The 26,481-nt window shown below is 41.2% G+C and overlaps 1 protein-coding gene across 1 annotated transcript; it reads right to left on the bottom strand.

Annotated features, from left to right (window-relative positions):
• Positions 1-1,384: 1,384 nt before the first annotated feature.
• Positions 1,385-22,276, bottom strand: LOC102225882 (phosphatidylinositol 4,5-bisphosphate 3-kinase catalytic subunit alpha isoform). The gene is made up of 21 exons (XM_005802385.2): positions 21,958-22,276; positions 18,786-19,190; positions 18,488-18,697; positions 17,263-17,513; positions 16,929-17,174; positions 16,642-16,727; positions 15,159-15,264; positions 13,687-13,839; positions 12,684-12,818; positions 12,449-12,573; positions 11,585-11,666; positions 11,325-11,489; positions 11,121-11,224; positions 9,737-9,908; positions 7,223-7,329; positions 6,262-6,383; positions 5,913-5,991; positions 5,589-5,759; positions 4,577-4,694; positions 4,329-4,480; positions 1,385-4,058 (listed from the first exon to the last, which is right to left on the bottom strand). The coding sequence occupies exons 2-21, from the start codon at positions 19,135-19,137 to the stop codon at positions 3,788-3,790; spliced, it is 3,207 nt and encodes a 1,068-aa protein (XP_005802442.1). The 5' UTR covers positions 19,138-19,190; positions 21,958-22,276; the 3' UTR covers positions 1,385-3,787.
• Positions 22,277-26,481: the final 4,205 nt, after the last annotated feature.

Genomic DNA, 26,481 nt, shown 5'->3' with positions numbered 1-26,481 from the left:
ACAGAAACCAGAAGTTTATCTATAATATATATACTGTATATACAGTATATATATTATATATAATATATATATATATATATATATATATATATATATATATATATATATATATATATGAAGTTAAATCACATCAAACAGAATCTATTAAAGTGACAAATCTATTGAAAAAATTTAATGACTTGATGTCTTTGAAATCTAAAGCTTACATCCACAGTGATTCCTGTCTCTTTAAGTCCAGAGGATGATGTCATGGCTTTGGAAACTTCTGATAGGTTAGCTGACACATTCAAATGAGTATGGGGGAATTTGTCTGCTGTAATTCGAGCACAGATTTTGAATCTGAAAGCAGGGCTTTGTGTCCTTTGTCCTCAAAACTTTTAATACTTTTGCTTACACATTGCTTACATTACATTCAAATTTTCTCTGCTCAGATCACATCTCTGCATGCAAACCTCTCTGCGAGCGGAGACAAATTTTGAGCGCGAGGGGAAAGGTTTGAGAGAGCACAGTGAATATTTGAAAGTCAGCAGAAGTTTTGAGCACAAGCATTACAAGTTTTGAGAAGAAAAACACAAAGTCCTGCTTTCAAACTGAAAATGTAGGCACAAGTTGTCCTTACATTTTCAGTTGTGCTGCACAACTATTCAAAGTTTTGAGAACAAAAGACATGAAATCTTGCTTTCAGACGGAAAATGTGTGCTCTCGAATGATGGCAGAAAGATTTCCCGAACGATGAGGAAATGCATGTCAAAATTTAGAAATAAATCTCTGACATATTCTCTCTCATATTTTGTGGCATTTGTTAAATAAATGTTTCGTAATTCTCACCGATGCAAAACAGGAGAAATGTGGTCCGATTTCACTTCAGTGGAAAAAAAAGAAAAAGAAGTATTCTTATCTGGTGTATGTAAACTTCTGATTTCAACTGTAACTGAGTTCTAAGCCGCGTTGTTAATGAAACCATTTTGTAAATTCTTGTCGGTTCTGCACACGCTTAAAACGCGTAAATTGAATTTCAGAGCAAAATCTAATTATCGAAGCATGTTTTTTTTTTTTTATTCAACAGCACAATAAATGAATGTATAGTTTCTTAACAGACATGATCATATGAGGATGCATGATGCAAGTAATCCGAAGCTCTACGGGTTCTAGACGAGCGAGTATAGAAGAAACCCAAAAACTGGTCTCCTTTAAAACATGCAACGTATGGTTCTTCCAAAAATGTTTTGTGCTTACAGAGTTCCACTTCAGGGGGCAAGGAGAAGACGATGGTACATGAGAACTTGTCCGTCAGTCACTCCGTCCTCACCACTAATGGAGGAAGGCAGCTGGACTTGGTAGGAGCCTGGATAAGGCAACTCACTGCTGCCTCTTTTTTTTTTTGTTTGTTTGTTCTTTGTTTCTTTTCTTTTAGCGGTTACATACATGAGTTTGTCTACATTTCAAAAATACAAAAATATATATTACCTCTGTAGTTATTCAAGGAAAGCATTTGCACATGTAATAGCGTCTTGTTACCTTCATTCGGGCTGTACCTCACACGAGCAACGAGATCGTTTCTGTACATGAAATTCAAGTAAATGACGTCAGACGAGAAAAGGGGGGGGAGGGGCCCGGGGGAGGAGTTCATGTTTGGGCAGTTCGTACGCGACAACGTAGAGACGACAGGAGATGGTCGTTTAGAGGGAGAGGGGCTTCGGGATCGCGCTTCGCCATGATGGGCTTTGGCTTCCTGAGCAGCAGAAAAGGCCAAGAGGACGTCGTGTTGGAGATGAGGAGCTTCCTAAAAGCGTGGAGACCGACTGATCCACCGGGGAAAGGAAATGAAAGGTTTGCAAGTAAGACATGGGCTGGTATCAGGTCGCCACTGTAATTATTGGCTAGAGCACTCGGGCAAACGTGTGGTTTCCCCGAGTAATCATGGTCCTTTTTAAAATCTCTTAAAAAGGACCTTTTAAGTCATTCAAAGGACTTTGAAACGACCTTATCCGACTATTATTAAACATTTTTGTCTTTATGTCCTGACAGTATGACAGAAAATAATGGGGGGAAAAAAACTGTGGTCATAGTGTCATCTGCAGAAATAACTTGGTCAGAAACAACCAACCAGAGTCAGGAGGAGGATCTTAGTGATGTCAATCATACTCTTGTACGCGCTGCTCACAACCTTCCCCCTTGCTCGCTGCTACTCTACAGCTAGCTAGCTGTAGAGTAGAAGCTAACTAGCAGCTAACCAGTGGTGGTGAATAGTTTTCTGTAGCGGGAAGTTGTTTTTCCACCATTAGCACAGCTAGCCTACATGAGTGTGATTGACAGCACCAAGGCCCTGCTCCAGAACATCTGATTCGCTACCTGGAGAAGACAGAGGAGCTTCATTTTTTCAGATTACCTCTCTCATATTACACTGTTGCGACATAGTGACATGCTTTTAAAACATGCTGCAGCTTTAACATTTGAACATTTCTGTAACTTTTTTTTAGGAGCGGCGCCTAACTCCACCCATGCCTACTTGAAAGCGTCAAAGAATGTCACCTTTCTTTCTAAATCGGAAGACGAAGAAACAGAATGAGGCACAATAACGCACATGGCTCCGGCGAAGAGGAAGAGAGAAACAAAAAGGGGCGGGGTTCCAAAGCGTTTCCTCCACACAGTTCGTTCTGCTGGGAGGAAGTAGAAGTAGACTTTAGTGTTCCGGGGAAACAGTTTTGCTTCTTCTACTCTCCCCCCCAGAGACGAGCCGTCTGTCCGTCCTTCACCGTCACGGTTCTGAGTATCCTTAGGGAGCTTTCGTTCATTTTCTAGTATACAGTGCATGTTAGAGCCACAACTTGCATAGTGAAACAGAACATCAAGCTAAAGGAACATTACACACACTTTTTTCTTTTTCTTCATCCTATGTTTCAACGCTGGACACACACAAAAAACAGAAGACTCTGATTGGAGCTAGGTGATGTGGGGGAGGTTCCTCTAGCTCTGCTGGGTGGGTGTGACGGTAATACTGACAGACAAAACAAATACTGCAGAGATCAGTGCTATGTGTACACACAAAACATGGAATAGTGGTGGCTGGGATTTTTTTTTAGGCTGATTAAAATAAGACTGCTCTGTAGTGGGGTTTTGAACACACACACACACACACACACACACAAATATATATATATATATATATATGGTACTTTGGCTCAGTAGAAAATTCTGTTATATAGAAATATGTGCACCAAATGCATATAAGCAAAGATATAGTGCTGTAGAAAACTCAAGTTAGGCGGCGCGCTCGCCGACGAGTTCCGGGTTCAGTCTCGTAGTGTGCTGCAGGAAACGTGAAATTTTTCAGACCACAGATCGTTGAGTGTTGTTGACGGTTCCTCCGCGTCGTAAACCAAGAGGCGTTCTGTCCTTTTCAGGGGTCAGAGGTCACCTTCATCAAAACAAGGTAGTAGAAAACGGTTCAGTCAGGTCGTCTTCAGGGAAAGCTCCGGCCGATGGTTGGAGATGTACGGGAAGGAATAAAGAGTAAGAAAATATTCTTTTGTGTCTGTATGTGTACATAATATATATATATATATATAAAGATCGGCGCCGTTCAGGTCCTCTCCGCTCATTCTGTTCATATGAGAAACGTCACCGTTGTTTCTCAAAGTCATTATTAAGGGGAAAGAATATCTTGACTTGGATTAATAGATGCAGACGTTTTTGGGTGGTTTTTTAAGCATCTTTGTTTTTTGTCGTCTAGCTCGGCGGCAATAACCAGACCTTCACGTGGCTTTGGGAAGGAAACGGAGTCCTCTCAGTTCATGGCGTGCTGGCGGATGGTGTGGAAGATCCAGTCCATCTTGGTGGTCCAGCCGCCGTGATGGGCGTCGTTCATCTGCTTCATGAAGTAGTCGAGCGCCTCCTGCTCGGATTTGTCCAGGGCCAGGGTCTTCCTGATGTAGGCGATGTCGTCGAACGACTGCAGCTCTGGCATGCCCGAGCCCAGCATCATGGAGAACAGGTTGATGAAGAGGTTGGCGTGCTGCCGGATGGCCAGGTATGCCTTGTAGCACATCTCCTGGAATCTGAGAGGGTTGGTCAGTGGGGTGGGGGGGTCGGGGTCACAATAAGCAATAAAACAATTAATCGCACAATAAAAGAGAATTGTATTTGTCTCCAGTAGATATACGTTCTCAAAATTAAAAGCTGGACTTTTCATTATTGTTTCAGTTTGATATTGTGCTGCTGGAAAAAAAAAAGCTAAATGTGCTTTTCATCTTTCCCAGAGCTGCCGATAAATTCCCCCATGTCTGCGTCCCGGATCGTTCCCCTTCGGTCCACTCCAGCAGTCTCACCTTTCGAACTCTCTGGTTTTTGTACACTCTTGCGTTCCTTTGCTGATGACGATCAAGAAGTCCTGCGTGAGAACAAAAGGGACCCGCTCTCTCTTGTACCCGAACTTCTTCTTTTTGTGGTCGAGGAAATGGCCGAAGTCGATGTGGAACAGCTGCGAACGCACATGCAGAAACGTTTGATTATTTAAAAAAAAGAAAAGAAAGAAAAAGGGAGTTTTTGACAACGAGTCAAGCAGAGGTCTTCCCACCTGTCCGTCGTCTTTCACCATGATGTTGCTGTTGTGTCTGTCTCCAATGCCGAGGATGAAGGTGGCCACGCAGTAGCCGGCGCACGACCGGGTGAACAGATCGATGGCCTGGTCGTACCTAACGGAGGGAAAAACAAAACAACACAGAAATAATTGTTCAATTCAAACTGTTAGTGTGTTTGTGCTGAAAAGTGGCTTGCAAAAGTATTCACACCGAATTAAAAACTTTTTTTCAAGTTTGAATTTTAGGTGGCAGACCAACAGCAAGCAAAGTATTCCTCTGAAATTAAAGGAAAAATATGGTTTTCAAAATAAAATCAAAAATAAATAGCATTCCGCAAGTATAATGCTAAGGAAAAATAATTAAGAGAAAAAATTCATAATATTGTAAGAAAAAGTCGTACGAGATTGACGACACAATATTAAGTTGTAATAATGTGAGGAAAAAAAAGCCGTACGACAAAAGTCCCAATATTATGAGAACAAAGTTGTGACTATTTCTTAAAATATCAGAAAATATTTTCAAAAACTTGCTTTATATTTCAATTGTTACAATTTTTTTTTTAGACTTTCCATAAAATGTAACAGAAAATCTCATCAATCGATAAAATTGATTTGGAAGAGCAGAAACATGTGGAAGTGGCTGCTCAGCTGATCGAGTTGGGTCCGAAAGCAGACACACAGTGAGACATGGCGGTGGCAGCATCATGCTGTGGGGATGCCTTTGTCTTCAGCTGGAACTAATGGGTAGCATGCCAGCCAGAGCTACAAGTCAGATCAGCGCACATTCATGTGTTAAAACGGCCCAGTCAAAGCTCAGACCTAAATCCAATTAAGAATCTGTGCTAAATCTTGTTCAGTCAGATGGAAAGTGTGGATTTCCTTCACAGTGTGAACCACTTCCTGTTGCTCCGTCACAGAAAACCCAATAAGTTTGTGTGAAAAAAATAAATAAAAAAATGATTCAAAGGGTGTGAATACTTTCTACATATCACGTTTTCACGCTGCTCACATTTCCCCCTTGTTCTTATCCTTGAGCCACTGGTGCAGAGCGTGGCTGTTGAACTGCAGCGCCCCCTTCAGGCCTCCTTTGCACTGGATCTGCATGATGGTGTGAGAGTTCCTCACCACTTCGATCAACCCCACGCAGTCGCCGATAGACAGGCAGCCGTACGGCAGCATCCTGGGAGAAAAACACGGAAACGCGGACAGAGATGACGGGCTTGTTCACAGAACGGGAGGGGCCGACGAATCTGCTAGCACGTAGAAAGAAAAGAAACGGGACTGAAAGCGTGCGCCTGCGTCTCCCGCTGTCATGAGGAAGTGAGCGGCCTACCTGAGATCAAGGCCCTGGTTCTGCCAGATGTTCTCCATTATCCTAATGATCTGCAGCGTCAGCATGTCCTGCCTCAGATCTGTGGAAGCACCGAGGTGAACAACTGAATATTAGCCGCTTTGATCAGCAGCTCTGCGCCGCTCTTTGTGGGAGCGGAGCCGTTAAAGTCAGGCCGATCTCACACGAGCCGCAGCCGAGTGTGAATCAGACACGCTTCTAAAAGAGCAGGGGAGACAGATATGTGTGTGTGTGTGTGGGCGTGTGTATGCGTGTGCGCGCCGTGACACACCCTGCAGGATTTAACTGGATGCTGCACCGAGTGAGAGAGAGCAAGAGAGGCAGGACTCACCGTCTCCATTTTTGAAGATGATTTCGTTGTTCTGGAAGAGGAGTTCGGACATCATGTCCGGGTTTTCCCAGTTCAGCCAGAGAGGTCGCTTTGCCGATGACATCATCCGGCATTCCTCCAGGCTGAAACCAAAGCAAAAAGAAAAAAAGAAAAGCAAAATTTTTCAGAAAAAAGCAAGTAAAAAAGACAGTGAGCTTTTCAGAACTATGTCTCTACTCATGAGTGCTGCAGCTGTAGGGCTGACTGGACGTCTGCATCCTCCAAGCAGTCGGTTCATTATGTTCCCAATAACATAAATAATAATTACCTTTGAGATCGATTATTCTGACAATTAATCAGATGAAAAATTTACTCATTCTGCAGTTTTCATTTGACCACTTAACCTTATTTTATACAACATTAGAAATACATTGAAAAGGCACAAATATTTACATTTCTTTTTCAAATAAGAAAAAACATTCTATTGCCCAACATGCAATCACATAGGATTCCTTTAGTGAACACTTGATCATTTGAGGTAAAAACTGGATCTGCTGCTAAAAAATTACATCCAACATGTTTAAAATTTTTACTTTTTTTTTTTTTTTTACTGAATTTTAACCAGATGAAGCTAAAACTGTTCTAAGTAGAATATTTTTACAGACGAAGGTTGTTGTTTTCTTTTATCTCGAGTGCAAAGTGTTGATGTTTTGGGTAAACTGATTAATTACGATTGTTCCGATTAATCACAATAAATTAAAATTAATCAGAATTAATCCAACAAATCCCAATTAATCACAATTAATTTGATTAATCATGATTGATCCAATTAATCACAACTGATCCGATTAATCAGATCAGTTGATCAGAGGTTAATTGGATTAATCACAATTAATTCAATTAACCTCCATTAATCCGATTAATCGTTTTGGCCCTAGACCCCAGACGGTGTTGTTTTGCTGTGAGAGGTCAGAGGGCGTACCGGAGGTTTCCCAGCTGATGTGCCGGGTTGAGCGGAGAGGTAAAGCTCTGTAGTGCATCCATGTAGTCAGGCCTCTTCATCTGCTCGACCAGAAACTTCATTTGGACCTTTTAGGAGATGAAAGACAAATCAGTCACTTCCATAACTCTGACGTAAACGCTACACCTCAAACTCATCTCCAACATTTACCGTTTACAACACGTTGATGTTTTGTTTTATTGTATGAGAATGCACCCCCTGGTGGTCATATGTGAGAATTACAGCCACAGTGTTGATTGTAAGATTTTGATCTACAAATAATTCAAAATTTAACTACAGTCTACAGTTTCATGAAGTCAAGAATCTGAGTTTGGCTGCTGATCGGCATTCAGATTTATTTCACGATTAACAGAGAGCGTTGCACACATCCTCTCCTGCTCCACAGGTCCACTTGGCTGGGACACAATCAGGACAATTCGCTTTGGCAGCCGCAGCTTGGAGTTTGGACACAAGTAACCACAGAAAGCAGAACGGTGTCACAGACACGGACATCCTAACTACAAGAGCTGACTTTCACAAGAAGATGTGAGCAAAAGTGGAGGTAAGCTTAAACGCTGCAACAGCAGCTTATCATGCGATTTCTCTCATGTGCATTTAAAAGCTGCGACTAGAGCTGTGCGATACACTAAAAGCGCATTTCCTACAGCCATAAATATGTGCATAGCAGACATCCGAGCAAAAGCCCACACTGTAAAAACACAAAATCTTACCATGTTTTTTTTCCCCTCCTTCTAGTTTCTAGAGAAAATGTTTTTGCACTCTTGAAACTAACTTAAAAATAATTTTTCAGCAAAACACAGTAGCTCGTTTTAAGTACATAATTCCTTAATATTTGAAAGTTCTAGTTCCACTGGCAAATTATTTCATTTGTAACAAGATGTTCTTTTCATGTTATGAATGAAATAATCTGCTAGTGGAGTACTTTTTTAAAAATCAATATTAAAGCAGTATTAGCTACAATATGCTAGTATATCTTGCTGAAAAAGTACTTGTAAGTTAGTGTGTCTTATTGTAAGTGTACAAAATGTCTGAGAAAGAAACTAGACAACTATACTGTGTGACTTTGTATTTTTATTGTGAGTCTGTTGTAAAGCAACTGAACTCAACGCGTCACCAGATCAGATCATGAACATGGACGAAGCCCCGCTCAAGTTTAACAATCTCTAAATACATGTGACTTATGCTCCGGAGCATCTTGTGTATGTTTTTTCACTTCATGTCGCATTTTGTGACTGACTGGACTTACAGTCCGGAAAATGTGGTATGTTGTTTTAGCAGTGGAATAATTGTTATCCATTTTAAATGTAAACAATTAGATTAGGGCTGGACAATATACTGCAAGTATATCGGCACTTCGATATCATATCGCAAAGGACTGAGGAATTTGTTGGCCAATATATTTTACGATTTCCAAACCAAAGTTCTAGTTCTTAAACTAGTGGAGCTACTGGTGTATTGAAATGAGCTGCACTGGTGCAGAGTTACCAAATACATTCTTAATTCACAACATTTATGCCTGTGTTTAAAAAAATAAGAACATTTTAAATGAATTCAGGCAGTCTATACTAAACATCAGATTGGTGCATCGTGAGATCAAACTATCTAAAGTGGCCATCGTTTCTACGTTAAACATATAAATATGATATTCATGTCTGTAGAAAGACTCTGTCCGTATTGTAGGTTTCAGTATTTTCTGCTGTTTATTTGATAAGAGTGTTAATGAATAACAGTGAATTTGAAAATATGATTAAGTCCTATTTAGCAATACAAATCACACTTCTTTATGTGACGGGTGTCCTAAAGAAGCTCATAATAAATGGGAATGTTTTTCAAGTGCTGCATTTGTGTTTGTGGTTCTATAATTACTGTGGCATGTAGTCACAGCCATTATAAAAAAAAATAAGTAATTAATGGTCTGAAATGTCACTTTTATCGTTATCGCAATAGCACCACAAAATATTGTGATAAAACTTTCAGTCCATGTCTCCAATGCCAAGTCTCGCAGCAGCAGAAGCTCAAACTACAGTGAAAATGCTAAGCGTCAGAGTTGGAAGCACGGACTAGAAAGATGGAGAGAAAACCGACATATAATGCACTTGATATCGCAATATTTGCCAATATTATTGCATGATTTGTTTTAGAACATCATGCAGTCCTAAAATCTAATCATGTCATACATCCTTGTTTTATATTTTTGTGTGAACAGCGTGAAAACCTGGTATTACCCCCACCTAGCCTTGAGTGGAGTGAGGCTAAGAATATTCAATGTTCAATACTCACTGAAAATTCAATACACTAAAGCCTGCACAAATCTAATAATATTTACTGTTCCCATTCAAGAACCGTCTATCCTCCAGTTAGCGGAGATCTCAAACTCTTGTGGCATCTATGCCTCTGGATCGGCCCAGATGTTGCGGAGGTTGAACCTGCACCCTGCGTGGATGAAAGGGAAGCAGCTGCTGGCTGTCGGGTTACCTTCTGCGCCTCGTCTTTTTTCTCCTGCTTGAGCAGGTCGGTGAGATTGATGAGCTTCTCCATGGCCTCCACCTGCCGGCTCAGGTGCTTCAGATACATGCCGCACGCCCGGCAGTACGACTCCAGCAGGAGGCCGAAGCGCTGGCTCACCGTCTTGTTGTGCATCTCTGATCTTCACACACACAAGAAGAAAAAAAAGAGGAAGGAAGTTTTAGGAGGTTAGGAGATGATGCTATCGTGTCCAGCGTGGAAATCGTGGACGGATGATTTGGAAAACTGCCTTTGGATCGCTAGGTGACATACAAAAAAACACATTTTGTCAAAATATTTGGCCCCAGATGCGAAAACTGGCAAACTTTAACTAGAGGGGGATGATATGGACTTAAAGTTTCATTATGATATTTTGTGGTATGATTGTGATAATAAAGAAATGACCATAAGAACAATTTCTTACTTCTTTTTAAGGAAACGGTATGGCTGCAACTATGTGTCACAGCAATCGTAGCCCCACTTCCCTTGGAAAACTTTCCACTTTGTGGAGGCCAGTCACATTAAACTGCACAGTAACTGCATTAAATTATATTTTCAAGTTTATCAATATTTATTAATACTCTACTGGAGAAAGTAGTACAAATAATACCGACAATACGGACAGTTTTTAATAGAAATTTACCATGGCAACAATAAATCAAAATTCCTATCATGACAAGAAATTTATCACAACAAACTGTAAATGATATGATTAATAATACAAAATTGATTAAATAAAGAATGCAAAAATGAGTTATTTGCGATTTTTTTTTTACCTGCTCAACAATAAACAAAAGTTTTATGAAATCTGTATATCAAAAATCTGAAACATAAAAAGGGATTCAGACTGTTGCCATATTAACAGAAAAACAAATGATTTCCAAAATTCTTTGGATCACCATTTGATGTGTATCTTTTTTTAACCATAGTTGACTTGTGGTCAGGAGGGCTGAACAAAATAATTTTAAAGGGCCACACTTTGGACACCCTGATTTAGCCCTGGACCCAGGAGTTATTGTGACAAATGATAATAATGTCGTTTTGAGACTATTTTCAACTAATATATTTATAACGGCATAATGCAAGTTTACCCTCTCAAAAACTAAAAAAGTTAAAGTTTGCACAGATCACTCCAAAACTGGACCTGGAAGACATTTAAAGTATCCAAAACATAAACCACAACAACCAAAACCACCAAATAAAGAGAAAATAAAAAGCACACACACAAAAAAAGCATCAATGTAATGGATTATAAAGACTCCGCAAACAAAATTACCCTTCGGAAATTACTGAGCTTGTTTTTATTTAGCGTGCGATTAATTGTTCACATACTTCCAGGCAGAAATGAACTCACTTTAAATGCCAGAAGAAGAAGTGTCCTATCCTCTGATTGGTCAAAGCCTTTTTCAGCAGGAAGCGTGCGAGCGGGTTGTCCAGGTACTGCTCGTACTTCAGAACCTGGACACAGACGACGTGGAAAAACAACGTCAGCATCCTGCTCCTCGGCTCCTGGTGACGGCGACGCGGCAGGGAACCGGTCCTCCTCAGCCTGACTCACCTGGACCAGCTGGATGAGGTACTGCGACAGTTTGTCGTCGGTTAGGTATTTCTCAAGGCACTTCACGGCGAACTCTCGGATCATGGGGTCGGGGAAGTTGCAGTCCAGCAACTCCATGGCTTGTTCTGGCTTAATGGCAGGCCAGTCTTTGAGAAGGCAATACATCTGGGATTACAAAGAAATAAAACGGTTTAAACTCAAGCCTGTCTGAAAACTCTCCAGCCGGTCGGGTCTGTCCGCGTGTGAGAACATCCACTCACCTGCGCGACCTCGTCTCTAGAGTTCCACTTCACAGCCAGGAGGATCTTGGGAAGGATATCTGGGATGTTGATGCAGTAATGTCTGGAAGAAAAGAAGGTTTGAGGTTAGTCACACATGTGCAACTTGATGTATTTTCCATCACTTAAAAAAAAACAAAACATTTTTTTTAAAAAGCAGAGATTGTGGTTCATTTCCGAGTCGTAAGATTCAGATTTTAGCCAGCTTTTACAACCGTAAATAAGTTGGGGGGTTTTTCACACACAAGTAAAAAATTAAAAACTGTCTAATTCCATTCAATAAGAAAGGCAACTAAACTCACATGAATACATTTGTTCACGCGTTAAGTCATTATAAAACACGACCTGCCATGATGGTCTAACCACTTCCTGTTCCCGTCTTTTTCCTGCTTTGTGCCAGTTTCAACATCTGGTTGCTGGTCATGTGATTTGTGCGATGTGAACAGTGTTCACACTGCACAAACTAAAAGGAAACATAACAAGCACCATGTAGAAAGAGATAACATAAATGTGATATTGGTAAATATTAGGCATTGGCCATAAATATGTTCATATCAGTTGTCGATATCAGCCCAAATGTTCAAATCGCTGCATCCCTAAAAGAAGCTGCTAACATTTCCCATGATGAACAGAACAGGTTTCTCCATCAGAATCTAATGCCTGAGGTCCAACTCCCTCAATGTGGCGTTCTGAATGAACAGCTGCCATGTTTCACTGAAAAACGCCTTTCGAATTGTACTGAAAATGGCTGCAGATTTCCACACCAAAGACCACTGGTAACCGATGAAAACAGGTTACCAGCAGATTTCTAACATTTCAACGTAGAGCACAGACAGATAGATATACCTGTGACTCCACAGAAAGTCCTTCTCCTGCTCAGTGATCTCAGACAGAGGGTCCCGGTTACACACTTGGCGCAGCTGCTCATTATCGCTCTCAGTCAGGGGTTTGTCTCGTGCCAGCCGGTTGCTCTGCGGAAACCAGATGTCAAACACTTTAATACCCCAAACTCCTTCACCAACACGCTGAATCTACTGTACGGTCCTGCGTTTGCCAGCTTCTCCTGACGTTATTATCTTACCAAGCCGGGGTGTGAGTAATTAAAGCCGAGCTCCCGGGAAATGTTCCAGTTGGCGTGATCCTCGATCATGCTCATGTCGGGGAACTTGACTGGGCAGCTGAAGTGGTCGAACTCCAGCTCCAAGCAAGGGGTTTCCTGTGTGAGGGAGGGGGAAGGGGCTCAGTCAGAGAGTTCACTACAGTCAGGCAGGTGTCTGCGTCAACGCGTTACTCATTAAAGGGCAGCATTATGTGCTTTCCAGCCACATCATAAAATTTTATAGCACAATCAAGTAACTATGTTTCCTTAAGTTGTTATAAAAATGCTGTATGTATCAAATATAACTTAAAAGAAATTTAACTTCCTAATTTAACGCCTTGAAATTGGGCAACTGTCTCTTTAAGAAGCCCCTGCTCTTTCTCCTTCAGGAAGTCATCACAACATGGCTCCTCTATTAAACCTTTAACTACATTTTTATCAGTGTTGCACTGAGAAGTGGCTCATATAATCAGCTGAGCAGATGCTCAGTTGCACCAAGTGTTTGCTAATTGCTGCTGGCTAGTCTGAAGGAGCCGAGTGGAGGAATCTGTAATGCAGAAGCTCTGAAGCTTGGAAACTACAACTCAGAGGAGGAGCTTCTTTCTCAAAGGCGGGGCTAGGTCCACCAAGGTGTGTTTTACAGCTGAATGGTTGCTATGGGAGATTAAACAATTAAACAAACATCAAGGCAACACTCCCGGTATGTTTTTGATGAGTGAATAACATTACAACATGATGTAAAACTAAAAAAAGGTAAATTTGTACATAATACTGCCCCCTTAAGGCCAGTTTTGAAAAAACATCCTCCGTCCCCCCATCGTATGAAATCCAGTCATCAGGCTCAAATGTAAGCAGCCGACACATGTCATAAAAGACATGAACAAATCACATTTATGCCCATCATTTCCATTTCTTTCAAAACAACCGCTACGGATAAGGTCAGAATTATAACTGTATCCACAGGCCAAAGAACCGTATCGCTCACCTTGTTGGGGTTGGAGCCTGTGACACCGATGGGGTTGAGCAGATCCTCCAGGCCATGTGGGACAGGCCACAGGTTAAGAGCCATCTTCCCCGCTACCAGCGTGTGTGTGTAGTCAAACAGGTTGATGTTGCCCCAGGCCAGGGGACAATGTTCCTGCAGGAAAACGCCGATGACGAGATAAGTAGGAAAATGTTTCCAAACGGCTCTGGCTCGGGGGCTACGGAGCACAATCCCTGTTTAAACGTTCAAACATTAAAACACTTCTTTTATTGGCTTCTGATTGGAGCGAGATGGTCGGCTCTGAGGAGGAACAGATGTTAAACGTATAGAGCCTTTTGTCAAAACGTGTGTCTGAATGAAAAGCAGGCCGGCAAAACAGAGAGAGGTTGTTTAGGTGTTGCTTTCGAACGTCCTGACAGTAATTTATTGCAGTGAGACGGTGGAGGAGAAATGGAGAGCTGCAGATAACTGGCAGCGTATCTTTAGCTCCTTTCATTCCGCTGTGGAAAACTACAGCCCATCCAAAAACAAAGGCCTGTCTGAGCCGCTCCTTAAATTACGGAAAATCGATTCATGAATATGACTCTTCTTGTTTTCATCTACAGAGGTTTACCCAGAACATAAATCCATATTTTATCTTTTCAAATTCCTTTTATATGCTAATATACACGTTCACTTCAGACATGCAGATATCTTTGCAAAAAAAAATATTTATTTTCCCTGAACATTATATTAAATCCAAATCACAAACTTCCTTGCATTTTCTTGACGTTTTATTGCATGTAGCAGGCCAACAAAAAATAGTGAATAATGTTGAGTGGAAGGAAAAATGTCACCTGGCTTTCAGGTTGTCATTTAGAAGACAATATCCCAATCTGTATGACATCCGAAACAGTTTAATGGCCGCTCTGAATCTGTGCAGCCCTGCTACACATGCAGCCAGCACTACGACAGAGTGGTTTAGATCGAAGCACATTCCGGTGTTAGAACGGCCTAGTCAAAGAACGGAGTTAAATGTGGTTCAAAATCTATGGCAGCACATGAAAGCTGATGTTTACACACATTCTCTGTGGATTCAGGACAGGTTTCAGATTTTTTTTGCAAAGTTCTTTGTTGAATTCCCTTTTGTTGCGTGTCTAGATTTGAACTTCTACAGGCAAAGGACTGACTCCGGCAGTTGAATGCATGCCATGTTTTCAGATTTTTACTTCTTAAAAATAAAAAATGTCCTTAAAAATGGATTATTTTTCCTCCACTTGACAAGCTATTTCTTGATCGCATAAAGGCCCAGCAAAATAGCTAACTGGTAAACGGATGAAGTTTATTTAGACCACATTCGGCCAGCGGCTCAAGCAGACACACACACATTCAGATCCATATTCTAAAACAATTGTTAACAACAATTCTTCGATCAAATCATTCATGACCAAGAAATCCCCAGGGTCAACGTTTCTGTGTGTTTCTCGGCTGACCTCTTTAGCTCCCTTCCTTCCTTTGACAGAGCAGATGGAGAGGCAGAGTCGAGCGGCTCTGGGGATTTCTGTGACGTACATGTCGTAGGTCAGCCACTCGTTCCACCTGAAATCGAAAGGAGACGTTCCCTCAACATCTACGATCCAATTACTACTTGCCATTCACAGCCGCGCTGCCACCGTAGAGCGACTCCGTTAACAAAACGAGACCTGGAGATGTAGGTATCATTAATTTAGTGCAGTGCGCCACAGAAAAGGAAAGATAACGCAGAGAAACATTGAAAAATATCTCAAAATTTCTCATATTGTTTTTTTTTTTTTTTGCTCTCTGTGTTGGCTATGCTACAGAAAGTCCCATTGCCATAGTAACTGACAGACAACAGTTCCCCGTATGTGTCAGGACTCAACACCAAAAAACATGCAATCATTTCCCTCTCAAAAACCGAAACATTCAGTCCGTTACACTTTTATGTTTTCATGCTTGATGTGTATTTTGCGATTATTAATAAGAGATCGTCTGAACACAGCTGTGGTTGATTAGCTAATTTAAACAGCTGCTCTACTGATGATTGGTCGGAGAGTTGGCGTTCGGGTCGCCTTTTTCTTTTAACTGAACCAAAACACAGAATTCTGCAGCACATCTACATGTTAAAGTTGTCAAAGTCAAGTTACCATAACTGACCTACTTCCTTCTCCATTGCTATTTTCCTTAATTAAAACCTTCTATATGACTTAAGAAATGTGATACCTTTACACTTTGTTATCTAGTGTAAAGGTGTTGTAGAATTTTTCTTTGAAATATCCATTTAGCGTGTTTTGTTGAGACCTTGGCAGCTAGAACCAATGGTAGTCATTGTGGGCAAGCAGTTTTTTTCCCCTGTGCGTGTGACATCATGTTGCAAAGTCTCTATAATTGCGCAAATGGAATTACAAATATAAATTTGCTTAATGGAAATACGCCAATTTAAAAAATAAAAAAAAAATCACATTTTTGATTAAAAAATATTTGCGTTAGGTGGTTTTTTTCAGCCATATCAAAAATAGCGTATTTCGATGAACTGTGACTGAATCACAAGTCTTAATCAACAACAAGAGGTTACTACTGGCAGAAAAGACCAAGAACACGACAGGAAGTAGTTGGCATTGGCATGGCTTGTTTTTTAATGACTTACCACGTGAGCAAATTTAGTCACGTGTGATTTAAATTGCGTCTCTTTATTTAATAAAAGCTTGCTAATGTCAATAGCTGACATTCAATGTTGAATGTCAGCTATTCAGGCTATTCAATTAGCCTGGGAGCTGCTGGTAACTTCAGTTTCCTGAGGGAGTCTTCCCAAGGGATCAATAAAGTACAAGTCTAAGTCTAAGTCTATTGACATTAGCTGAATATTGACAAAGTTTTGTGCACGTTTGTAATGGAAACGTAGCTAACGCCGAAGCACGGCGCAGAATCCCAGAAGTGCTGTCGTTTACGCCTCCTTACCTGGGATTAGAGCAGGGAACGCGCTGAGTGTTGACGTTGTCACACAGCTGCTCCCCACCATGGTAGATCCCAGTCCTGACGTAGATCTACAGCAGGAAACGAGAGAAATTTGAAGCAGGTAATAAACTAACCAAAACAGCTGAAACCAGAAGTTTACATACACTACATAAAAAGAGTGTATTTTTTTCCCTCGCTGTCTGACATGAAACTTTCCCCGTTTTAGCTTCACTGGGATTACCAAAAATGTTTTCTATCTGCTAAAAGAAGAGACAGACCAGCAGCTCTACCTTGTCTATGTCTCTGATGTTTACATTGACGTAGGTAGCGCAGAGGATCCTAATCCTCAGCGTCCCGTTGATTGTCCAGAGACACTTGGTGGCCGTCTCGCCGTTCATGTAGGGCGTCGCCGTGGAGATCCGCCTGGCGTACGACGGCATGGTGAAGTTCTCCATGGGCAGCTGGGAATACAGGCTCTCTTTGGACATCAGCATCAGGTTGGGCATCCTTCCCAGCATGATGCAGCTGCGGATGTACTGTAGAGGACAGCGACAGGTAAAATGAAGCTAATTCAAAGTTCCTACTCAGTCGTTAACGAGGGCTGAAAAGCGTAGAGTGGGATACCTTGTACTGACTCAGGGGGTATTTCTCCAGTAAGTACTCGTCGCAGCCGCAGACTTTGAGGATGTACTTCCCCTGGTACTCCTGGACGCACATCTTCAGCTGCTCCTGAGTGAGCAGCATGCTGCGCGTCTTCTTCCGGATGGCTTCGGCGATCACCTGCTCGGGCACGCAGTCGTGGTTGATCTTCAGGGTGTACTTCTGCTTGTCGTTGCTGGGAGAAACGATGACCCAGATCACCACGATAATCTGGCCTGAAGGACAGAAAATAAAGCACAGCAGAAGCCGTTCGGTAAAACGGGAATTTCCAGTGTTCTTTTTGAATTGTTATATTTTAGCTTTTTGAAAACAATGAGGGTTTATCTATTTTCTAGACACATAATGCCATTTAATAGCACAATCAACTAACTATGTTACCTTCAGTTGCTACGGAAATGCCGCTTATATCAAATATGACTTAACAGAAATTTGACTTTGCATCTGATGCCTAGAAATTGGCCTAGCTAGCTGTCCAGAGTATGTTAACAGCTGGTGGCATCAACCATCCACCTGCTGAACACAATAAAGATGTCTGCGCTCAACACTAACTATTGTGTGACAGGAAAGTCCAGCAAGTAAAAAAAACTACATATAGTCACCATTCTAAGTCTTTTTTTTGCCAAAAGTGATTTTTTTCCCCCCTAAGATATCTTTTGGCAAAAATCACGTAGGCCATCATTTTTAGGAAGGTGAAGATATACGAGATTAAACGGTCCTGTAAGACCTCTGATTGATGTATTTCAGCCCAACTTACTTTTTTAAAAAAGGATGAATTTAAGACATTTAAAGGCCTTAATTTTAGGAACATAAATTTCAGACTGGTTCTGTGAGGAGGGAGTCCAGCTCCAAGGCAGAGCTGTGGGTAAACAGGCAGTGCTTTGTATGAACCAGCGCTAATGCACCCTGAATGGTTGCCATGGGAGACTCCGGGATTCCTCAAACATGCGTGAATGTAAGGCCATATTCCAGGAATGTTTTTTGATAAGGGAATAACAACATAATGTCATATAAACCTCAAAAAAGAGTTTGCATAATAATGCCCCTTAAGAAGAATCACAGAGGACAACAACTGACATTAATTCGCCAAAGATTTACAAAATTAATGAAACGACAAAGGACACTGGACGCAAGGCGTGTCCGACGTGTTGAATTCTCCAGGATGCAGTGACCGCTCGGTGGAGCGTCTCACCTTTATCTAGTTTATTGTAGATGTGCCTGGGAAGCTCTGCGGACGATTCCACGTTAGGCGGGTAGACGTACAGCGCTCTGCTGTGGGAGCCGTTGCTGTCTCTGAGGTCCACGGCTTCTTTGCAAACATTTAAAATGTTCCTTCTGAAGTCCTGCACTTCGGAGTCCTTCACCAAATCAAACTCGCATATGGGCATTCCGATGGCGAAGCCTGCAGACAAACGGAGAACAGATCGCAATCAGATACATGCTCAACGGCCGCATGTTGCGCACCCCGGCAGCGCCGACGGGAGGCCCACCTATTTCTCTGTTGAGGATTTTCTCCTCTCTGTTGCCCACTGGCTCGATAACTTTGAGGAAAGCCTGGAAGAGCCTGAGATCACACAGCCTCCTGGTCTCGTCGTAAAACTCCTCGCGCTCGGCCTCCTGCGTGACGCTGACGAAGATGTAGGAGCTCTCCTCCTGCAGCAGATGGTAGAGGGGGTACTTCCTGGCTTCCTTGAAGAGATCGTGCTTGACCGTAATGAGCGTAGCCTCCCGGAGGCACTCCAACGTGAGGATCATGCCGTTTGGCAGCAGGCAGTCCACTAGGATGCTGGGGGGCATCAAGTGCATCCCCCATAGTTCTCCAGAAGAGGGCCGGGGAGGCATGGCGGTCCCGGCGAATCCTGCCCGGCGATTTCCAGATGAGAGCTATCAGCTGACTGTGAGGCAAGGAAAAAAAGAAAAAGAAAAGACAATTATGTAAGAAATCACAGAACGACGGCTGACCTTTTAAACACGGCAGATATTATACTAACATTTTCCCCAGATAATACACGTTCACCTCCGGGTATATTATTAACATTTACCCCCCCAAAAAAACAACTCAGAAATAGAGGAATAAAGGCGTACTGTTTGGAGAAATTCAATTCAAATTCAGAAATACTTTATTGATCTCAAAGGAAAATGAAATGTTCTTAATTTATCATATTAATTCAAGATCCTTCCTGGCTGAAGGCAGGAAAGATCTCCTGTAGTAGTCTGTATTACGGTGAGTTTGAAGAAGCCTCTGACTGAAGACACTCTGTTTTTCTATGACAGTCTTATAAAGAGGATTTTCAGAGTTGTTCTTAAATTTTCTTGATTTTAAGTAAATGAAAACCTTGTAGATGTAGGCAGGAATCAAACAGCATTTTTGTTTTTACCCATTACTTTCACTGAACCGATGCGAGTGTGCTGCATAGAAAGATAAGAAATCGTATGTTAGAATGAAAAATATTTAGGGCAGGGATTTTAATTCATTACATAGACTTTAATTAATTACGTAATTAATCTTTTTTTTTTTTTTTTTTAACATACAAAAGTCCCAAGCCTGAACCTTTGGGTGGTGGATGTGTTACAGTAAAATGTTCTGTCTGACCAGGTTCTTTCTGAAAGGAGAATGTTGGGTTTAGAAATGTTGGCAGCTTATTGGAGACCTCAGAGCTCAGATGAGTTTCTTTCATTCTGCAGGGAATACACACAATGCTGTTGTTCATGCTAACATGCCTAATTCATGCTAAAATGTTAAAATGTCCTCCTCTATATTCATGTCATGTTTGTTTTGAGATAATCCTGTTTAACTGTGTAAACTGGACTGCACTCAAAATCTGGTCTCCACTTTATACCTTGCACATGTACAGAGCTAAATAACTTCTATTTTACTGTCAGTCCTGCACTTTATATTTATATTCATATTTAATACGGTATTTTATTTTATTCTGGAGTAACCTCACAACATTGGAAGCTCAAAACACTGTCCTGAGCCGTATGCAACGAAATTTCGTTCTGTATACACCCTGTGCATGCAAAATGACAATAAAGTCAGTCTAAGTCTAAGTCTAACGCAGACAGCCATTACATTTTTTTTTTTCTTTTTACTTTTGGAAAGGTGCTGTGATGCGTAACCGTGGGCAACAAAAGATTGTTTTTACAACTGCGAGCAGCTGATTAGCATCTGAAAAGCTAAAATAATACCTGAACTATGACCCCAAATCCCAGAGGAGTTGAAAAGGAAACTTTATGGATGCAGAGAGAGAAGCAGGAAGTTGAAAACTTCCCCTCCATCAATCATTAAAGAGGGGTGGCAAAAGCGAACCAGGTGGATTAGCGTAGCTTGCTAACAACTGCAGGTGTTATCCATGACATGTTACTGTGGAATATCATCTCTGCTGAGCTGTTAGCATGTCATGACAGTCACGAGGCAGTCATACAGCAACAGTCTGTAGTCAGAGGCCCTTTCAGATTCGTTGCGAGACCGACTGCTACTGGAAAACCTCCCTGTGTGCAGCTTCACCAGCCAAAACGACTCTGAAGATAGTTTGAAGTTATCATTCAGTCATTTAATTTCCGTTTGGGATGAATAAAAGTACTGTTGAAGTGAACTGAATTCTCACACACAAAAGTGAGGAAAATGTACATTTTAAATACCTTCCAAGAAAAAAAAAAATCTATTTGCTAAAACTGTTATATACGGTGTACAGTTTTGGAGATGAGAGATTGGCCACAAACTTTACGATTGGTGAATCTCTAATCCCAACTGTGACATACAGGGTTCTGTTAATCTATGGATGATATGGAAAATTATAGATATAATCTCAAACTAAAACTGGCAAAGATCCACTGTATTCTGATGTTCTGGACTTTAGTCATTTTTGCCCTGAAAGCTATGAATATCGTGGTCGGAGGAGGTCATGTGACTTTTTTTTTACAGACTTACAAAACTTAAGAATAAATACTGCTTACATAATAACATCGCACATTTGTGTTAGTTTTGTCCATTTTATGTGTTTTTTTTATTAAGAAAAGGAGCTATGAATCCCATAAAATATCCCAAACGGGTTTATCAAATTCTTCAAAGCTGCTTTATTATATATTGATCATCTCGAGAGCGCTCCTTCTGCTAATTTAAGTCATTTAGATTTTGTTTCACCTAATTTAGCTGGCACCTGGGAGTAGATGACCTAACCGTGCCGATAACAAACTGCTGACATGTTTTGGATATGTAAAACACAACGCAGAATGGTTATGCGCGTTTACGCAAAAGCTCCGAAAAGTGCCCAGGAAAGTGGATTTAAGGAACTTCAAACAGCATGTAAACAAACTCAGTAGCTCCTGAAGCTCAGCTGCATGCTGGCCAGAGGCTAACACGGCTGCGGCTTAGCTTTGGCAGCTGGACGAAACGCTTTCTCCACTTCTGCCGTTTTCTTCCTTAAACTTTAGCTGGGTGTCGTTTCTCGGGGAGCTAGATGACCAGACTAGCCGAGCTCGCTAAGCAGATCAATGTCATTGGCAATATGACAACCTCGCCTCATACATGAGCTAATTTTAGTCTAACGTTAATATTTTTAATGTGCGCGAGCTCAAACTTGGCTGGGTGTGAGGGGCTTTACCGTCGTTTGGGTGGACAGCGAAAGCGAACAAAATAAAGGAGAAACGAGGTAACAGTACCTGAGTTGGACCGCAAACTCAAACCGGTTAGCCGCGAAGCTAGTCAGCCAGCACCGTCATTAGCTGCGGCTAGCCCAGTTAATCCCATCCGTGCCCACTCGGGAAGTCTCACGCAGCGACGTTAATGTTATCCTCTGTCCATGTACACGACAACCGTGGAGCAGAAAGCCCCGGTCCTAGCTGCCGGTGATGTTAGCAGCATGTTGGAGCGATATTAATTGATCATACTTCATATTGTTCGTCATTGTGCTGTCCTGAAAACAAACTGTTCTGTTTCATAGCGCGCTATCTCCACACAGCTAGCCTGGACTGGTGGGAATTTCGGCTCCTTTTTTTGAGATCCGGATCGTTCGGCTCAACTGTGTTCTAGAAGAGCCGACCCGTTCGGTGAATATTTCAACGCCTAGTGTTGGAATATATATTTTTAGGATGATGTTTGTAAACACCGTCAGGATCAAATTTATGTACCGTGATTTGACTTTAAAAACAAAATAGGACACGATGAACAAATTCCATGCTGGTTTTTTTAGATGATGGTGGAAGAAAGTGAATTAAACAAACAACTCATTTTACTGGTTGTTATGTTTTTGCTTACAGAAAACGTAAAGGACTAACAAAATCTTTGAGCTTATTGCTTAGTAAGAGAGAATTTACTGACTATATGTGGACATTTATTTTTAAAAACATAACTTCAATCTCACAATCATTCAGTCTGACAGAGAGTGTGCTCATCCAGTGTCTATGTTTATTTTTTAATTCTAAAAAAAATACATGTAAAAACAGTAACAAAATATTTCCGAATTAAATTATTAATTTAATTAATGTTCTGAACCAACCAAAACCATGAACACAAATGAGCCTCTGAATAAGTTTTATCACTTATGATTATCTACTCATATGGAGTATGTCTGCTTTGTGCATCTAGAGATGGAAGCTTTTGCCTGTTATTCTTTACCAAACAGTTCAATCTCTGTCTAAAGGCATGGCAATCAACAAGCATTTAAAAGATTCCTATTTGAATTTAGGTTTGGACTTGGATTAGGCCAATTTCACCCAATAATAAGCTTTGATCTATAGAATCAAAGCTTATTGAGAAAGGAAAAAATAGATTTAATGAATATCACAGGTACGATTTAGTGTTATTGTCTTGTGGAAATTCAATGCAAAGCCGTTGAATTTTGCATTGAAATTGGATACTTTCTACCAAGACGATGCCTGATTATTGTTCTTGATTTGTTCTGGCCTACTACTGAGAGCATTTTAGTTTAGCTATCAGATCAGCCCCTCTCTGTCTAACACAGAGACATCAACCGCAGGAAAGACGGCAGCCAGCTTCTGTCGTTCAGACATGTGAACCGGGACAAAGACTCAGTTTGGTCACGAGTGGAAAATCACAATTTTCCAGCTGGAGCAGATGTTCCTCATGGGATGATGAGATAGGGGAAATCAACTCCCCCACCACCTTGTGCTTTTTTTATTTTGTTTTTTTGACAAAGGACAACACAACCGACATCTTTAAAGAAATGTCAGTAAAAAATGAGAAAAGCATGAAAAAAAATGTTGCTGCATACAGTCTTATGCAAGGCCCAAAGCAAACCGATGATGTAAAATTGACTTTTTTGAGCTTTTCATCATGTTGTAATGTTATTTCCTCATCTAAAACATACTTGGAGTTTTTGTTGATTCTTTCATGCATGTTTGAGAAATTCTTTAATCTCCAAGGGAACCATTCAGCTGAAAAAACAAAAAAATGCCTGGGTGGACCTAGCCCCGCCTTCAAGAGGCAGCTCCTCCTACAGAGCTGCAGTTTCCAAGTTTCAGAGCTTCTGCCTCACAGAGCGGCCCTCCCCCACTCAGTTCCTTCAGACTAGCCAGCAGCAATTAGCAAACACGTGGTGGAACTGTGCATCTGCTGAGCAGGTCAAATGTTGTTAAAGGGTTAATAGAGGAACCATGTTGTGACGACTTCCTGAAGGTGGAGTTTCAGAAAGAGCGGGAGTTTTTAAAGAGACAGAGGCCCAATTTGAAGGTGCTAATTTACAAAGTCAAATTTCTTTTAAATCATATTTGATTAATGTAGCATTTTCATAACAACTAAAGTTAACATAATTACTTGATTGTGTTATAAAATGGCACTATATGGCTGGAAAACACATAATACTGCCCCTTTAATGTTTCCGTGGTTCCTCCACGGAACAGGTTTTTGAGGACCCTAAATTCATGATGAATTTAGGAAGCAAAACTTATAAATATTATATTTAGACTCTCAAGTCATGCTTTTTTTTTCTCTTACAAGTACACCACTAAATGAGTCACTCAGGGAGAAAGATGTTTAGTCAGTGACTAATGATGTGACTTCTGGTGACTTTGTAAGATGACTTCCAGTGGCTGCATGGGAGACAGTCTGGTTGGGGTACAGCCGGGAAAGAACTTTGGGCACTACTACTGAAATCTCACACATGGCTTGGATTTTAAAAAAATATATATATAACCCTTTTACAGTGTATGTGACTAGAGAAGAACTGTGTTAAATGATAATTAGACACACATGTAAAGTGCTACTGCCAGACGCCTCACTGCGTTTTGAAGCCATGTGGAGGAAAATCCCTGCTTGCAGCCAGTTCCATGTCTGTCAGCTTCCGGCCAGGAACATCCAGTCGGCTTCTATAAACAAGCTACATCCTCGCTGCTGCTCTGTGGACGTTTTCAGAGCCCCGGCCAGGAACAGAAGTCTGCTACAGGTCACAGCAAGTTCTCTAGATTTAAAAATCCCTTTTATGTTTTTTTTTATCTGAAAAATCAGCTCCTGCAGAGTAGAACCTTTAACAGAACGTGCTTTAGTAATCGGGGGAAGACCCAGATCACGCTAGAGGAACTCTCGTTTCCTTTCTGGCCTGGAGAAATGTCTGGGTTTCCCTCTTTGAACCCGTTGGCCTCACAACTTGATCTTAGAGAAGCAGAAAACAATGGATGGATGGATACTATGCTTCTTGTCATCTGGTTCAACCAAGCAGATCCGTGTTTTCTCCTGTTTAGCTTGTTGATGATGGTTTATTTGGCTTTTCTGGTTAAAAAACCCACTTCCTCGCAGCTCACTCAGAGGTATCAACTTCCATTTTTGACCGTTTGTTTTTCACTTCTTTTGTTATTTATGTCCTGTTGTCCAGGCCTCCAGCTTTGGAAGCCCTTCCATTGCTTCAGCAGCTAGCTTTCTCGTATGGGGCGATGTTTTCCTTTAGCAGGAACTCAGCCTGAACTAGCGGTGCACTGATTGCAGTTTTCTGGCCGATCGCCGATTACAGATCTTTAAAAAAGCCTGACTCTTTTTTTTGTTTTTTTTTTGTCTGAAATGTTGCAAAATCTGGCAAGAAAGTCACTGAGTTGACAACAGTGGGGCGGTTATTGTCAACTGCGAACGTGCAGCATTTTTTCCATCCATCTTACTAAGAAAAACGGGTGAAATGTTGTAATTTTCTCACACGTTTTATAAAAAGTAGAACAGCACATGGATCGACATCCGTTACCCGTGTTTCCCGTTTTGACTCACAGAAGTTGAACAACTAGACCGCCTTTATTTCTTTTTGCTGAAGTTACGCTGCAAGAGGAATCTTTTTTTATATTGTTTTTAAAAACACAGATGAAAAAGTTCCTCTTACATGAGTAATTTCCTTATTATCTCACATTTCCATCTGCAGAGAGGGGGGGCGGGGGGAGAACTGTTGCTGAGGGACCACCTTTGTACATCTGAACGAAAGCAGAGATGTCAGCTACAGTCCCACGCTCTGCAGAGCAATCCACAAGAGTCTGTGTGCAAATCCACAACAAAGAGTCCTGAGCACACATCAGTTTTACTCCAGCTAACAAGTTAGCTGCTTTTCTCCTGCAGAAAAATCTCAGTGATCACTGCAGCTTTGGTTCCTCCAGTTCCTGCATTGATTACAACTAAACCACAACCAGACACACTCTTTGACTGTGAGTATTTGCTGTCCTGTCAAGCAACTTTTTTTTTTCTTTTTTTTTTTTTTTTTTTGCAGTATGGCTTCATTCAGGCTGAATGTGGGAGTGGAAGGCCAAGCTCCTAGGACGGACTGAAGTTTTTATTAAAGATATAAGCTAAAACTTGTTCAACCATGTCTTGGAGCAGGCCACCAGCACCACATGAGAAAAATAGACAACTTATTTTCTTTTCTTTTTTTTTGTTGCAAAAACGTGAAAAAATATTTCTTGCACAACAGCTACAAGGCTCTGAGAGTCATTATTAGACTGAGGGCAGCCAGACTAGTTTACTTTTGCAAAATTATTATATTTAGCTAAATATTATTGCTGAGGTGCACATGCAGGCCTTCTGACATACAGGTTAAAAAAAATAAAATATGTCATGTCGGCCATGACATCAATAATAATATTGGAATCGGTACCAATTTTTATATCGTTGCATCCCTAGTCCTAATCCATCTGGATGAGTGAAATGAGTAACAGAGACATTAAGAAAAAGCAGCAGAAATGATGACAAACACTGAAAAA

This window comes from Xiphophorus maculatus, chromosome 6, assembly GCF_002775205.1.
Source record: "Xiphophorus maculatus strain JP 163 A chromosome 6, X_maculatus-5.0-male, whole genome shotgun sequence".
NCBI lineage: Eukaryota > Metazoa > Chordata > Actinopteri > Cyprinodontiformes > Poeciliidae > Xiphophorus > Xiphophorus maculatus.
Note: the sequence above shows the minus strand (reverse complement) of the source record. Positions and strands in the feature narration are given on the sequence as shown.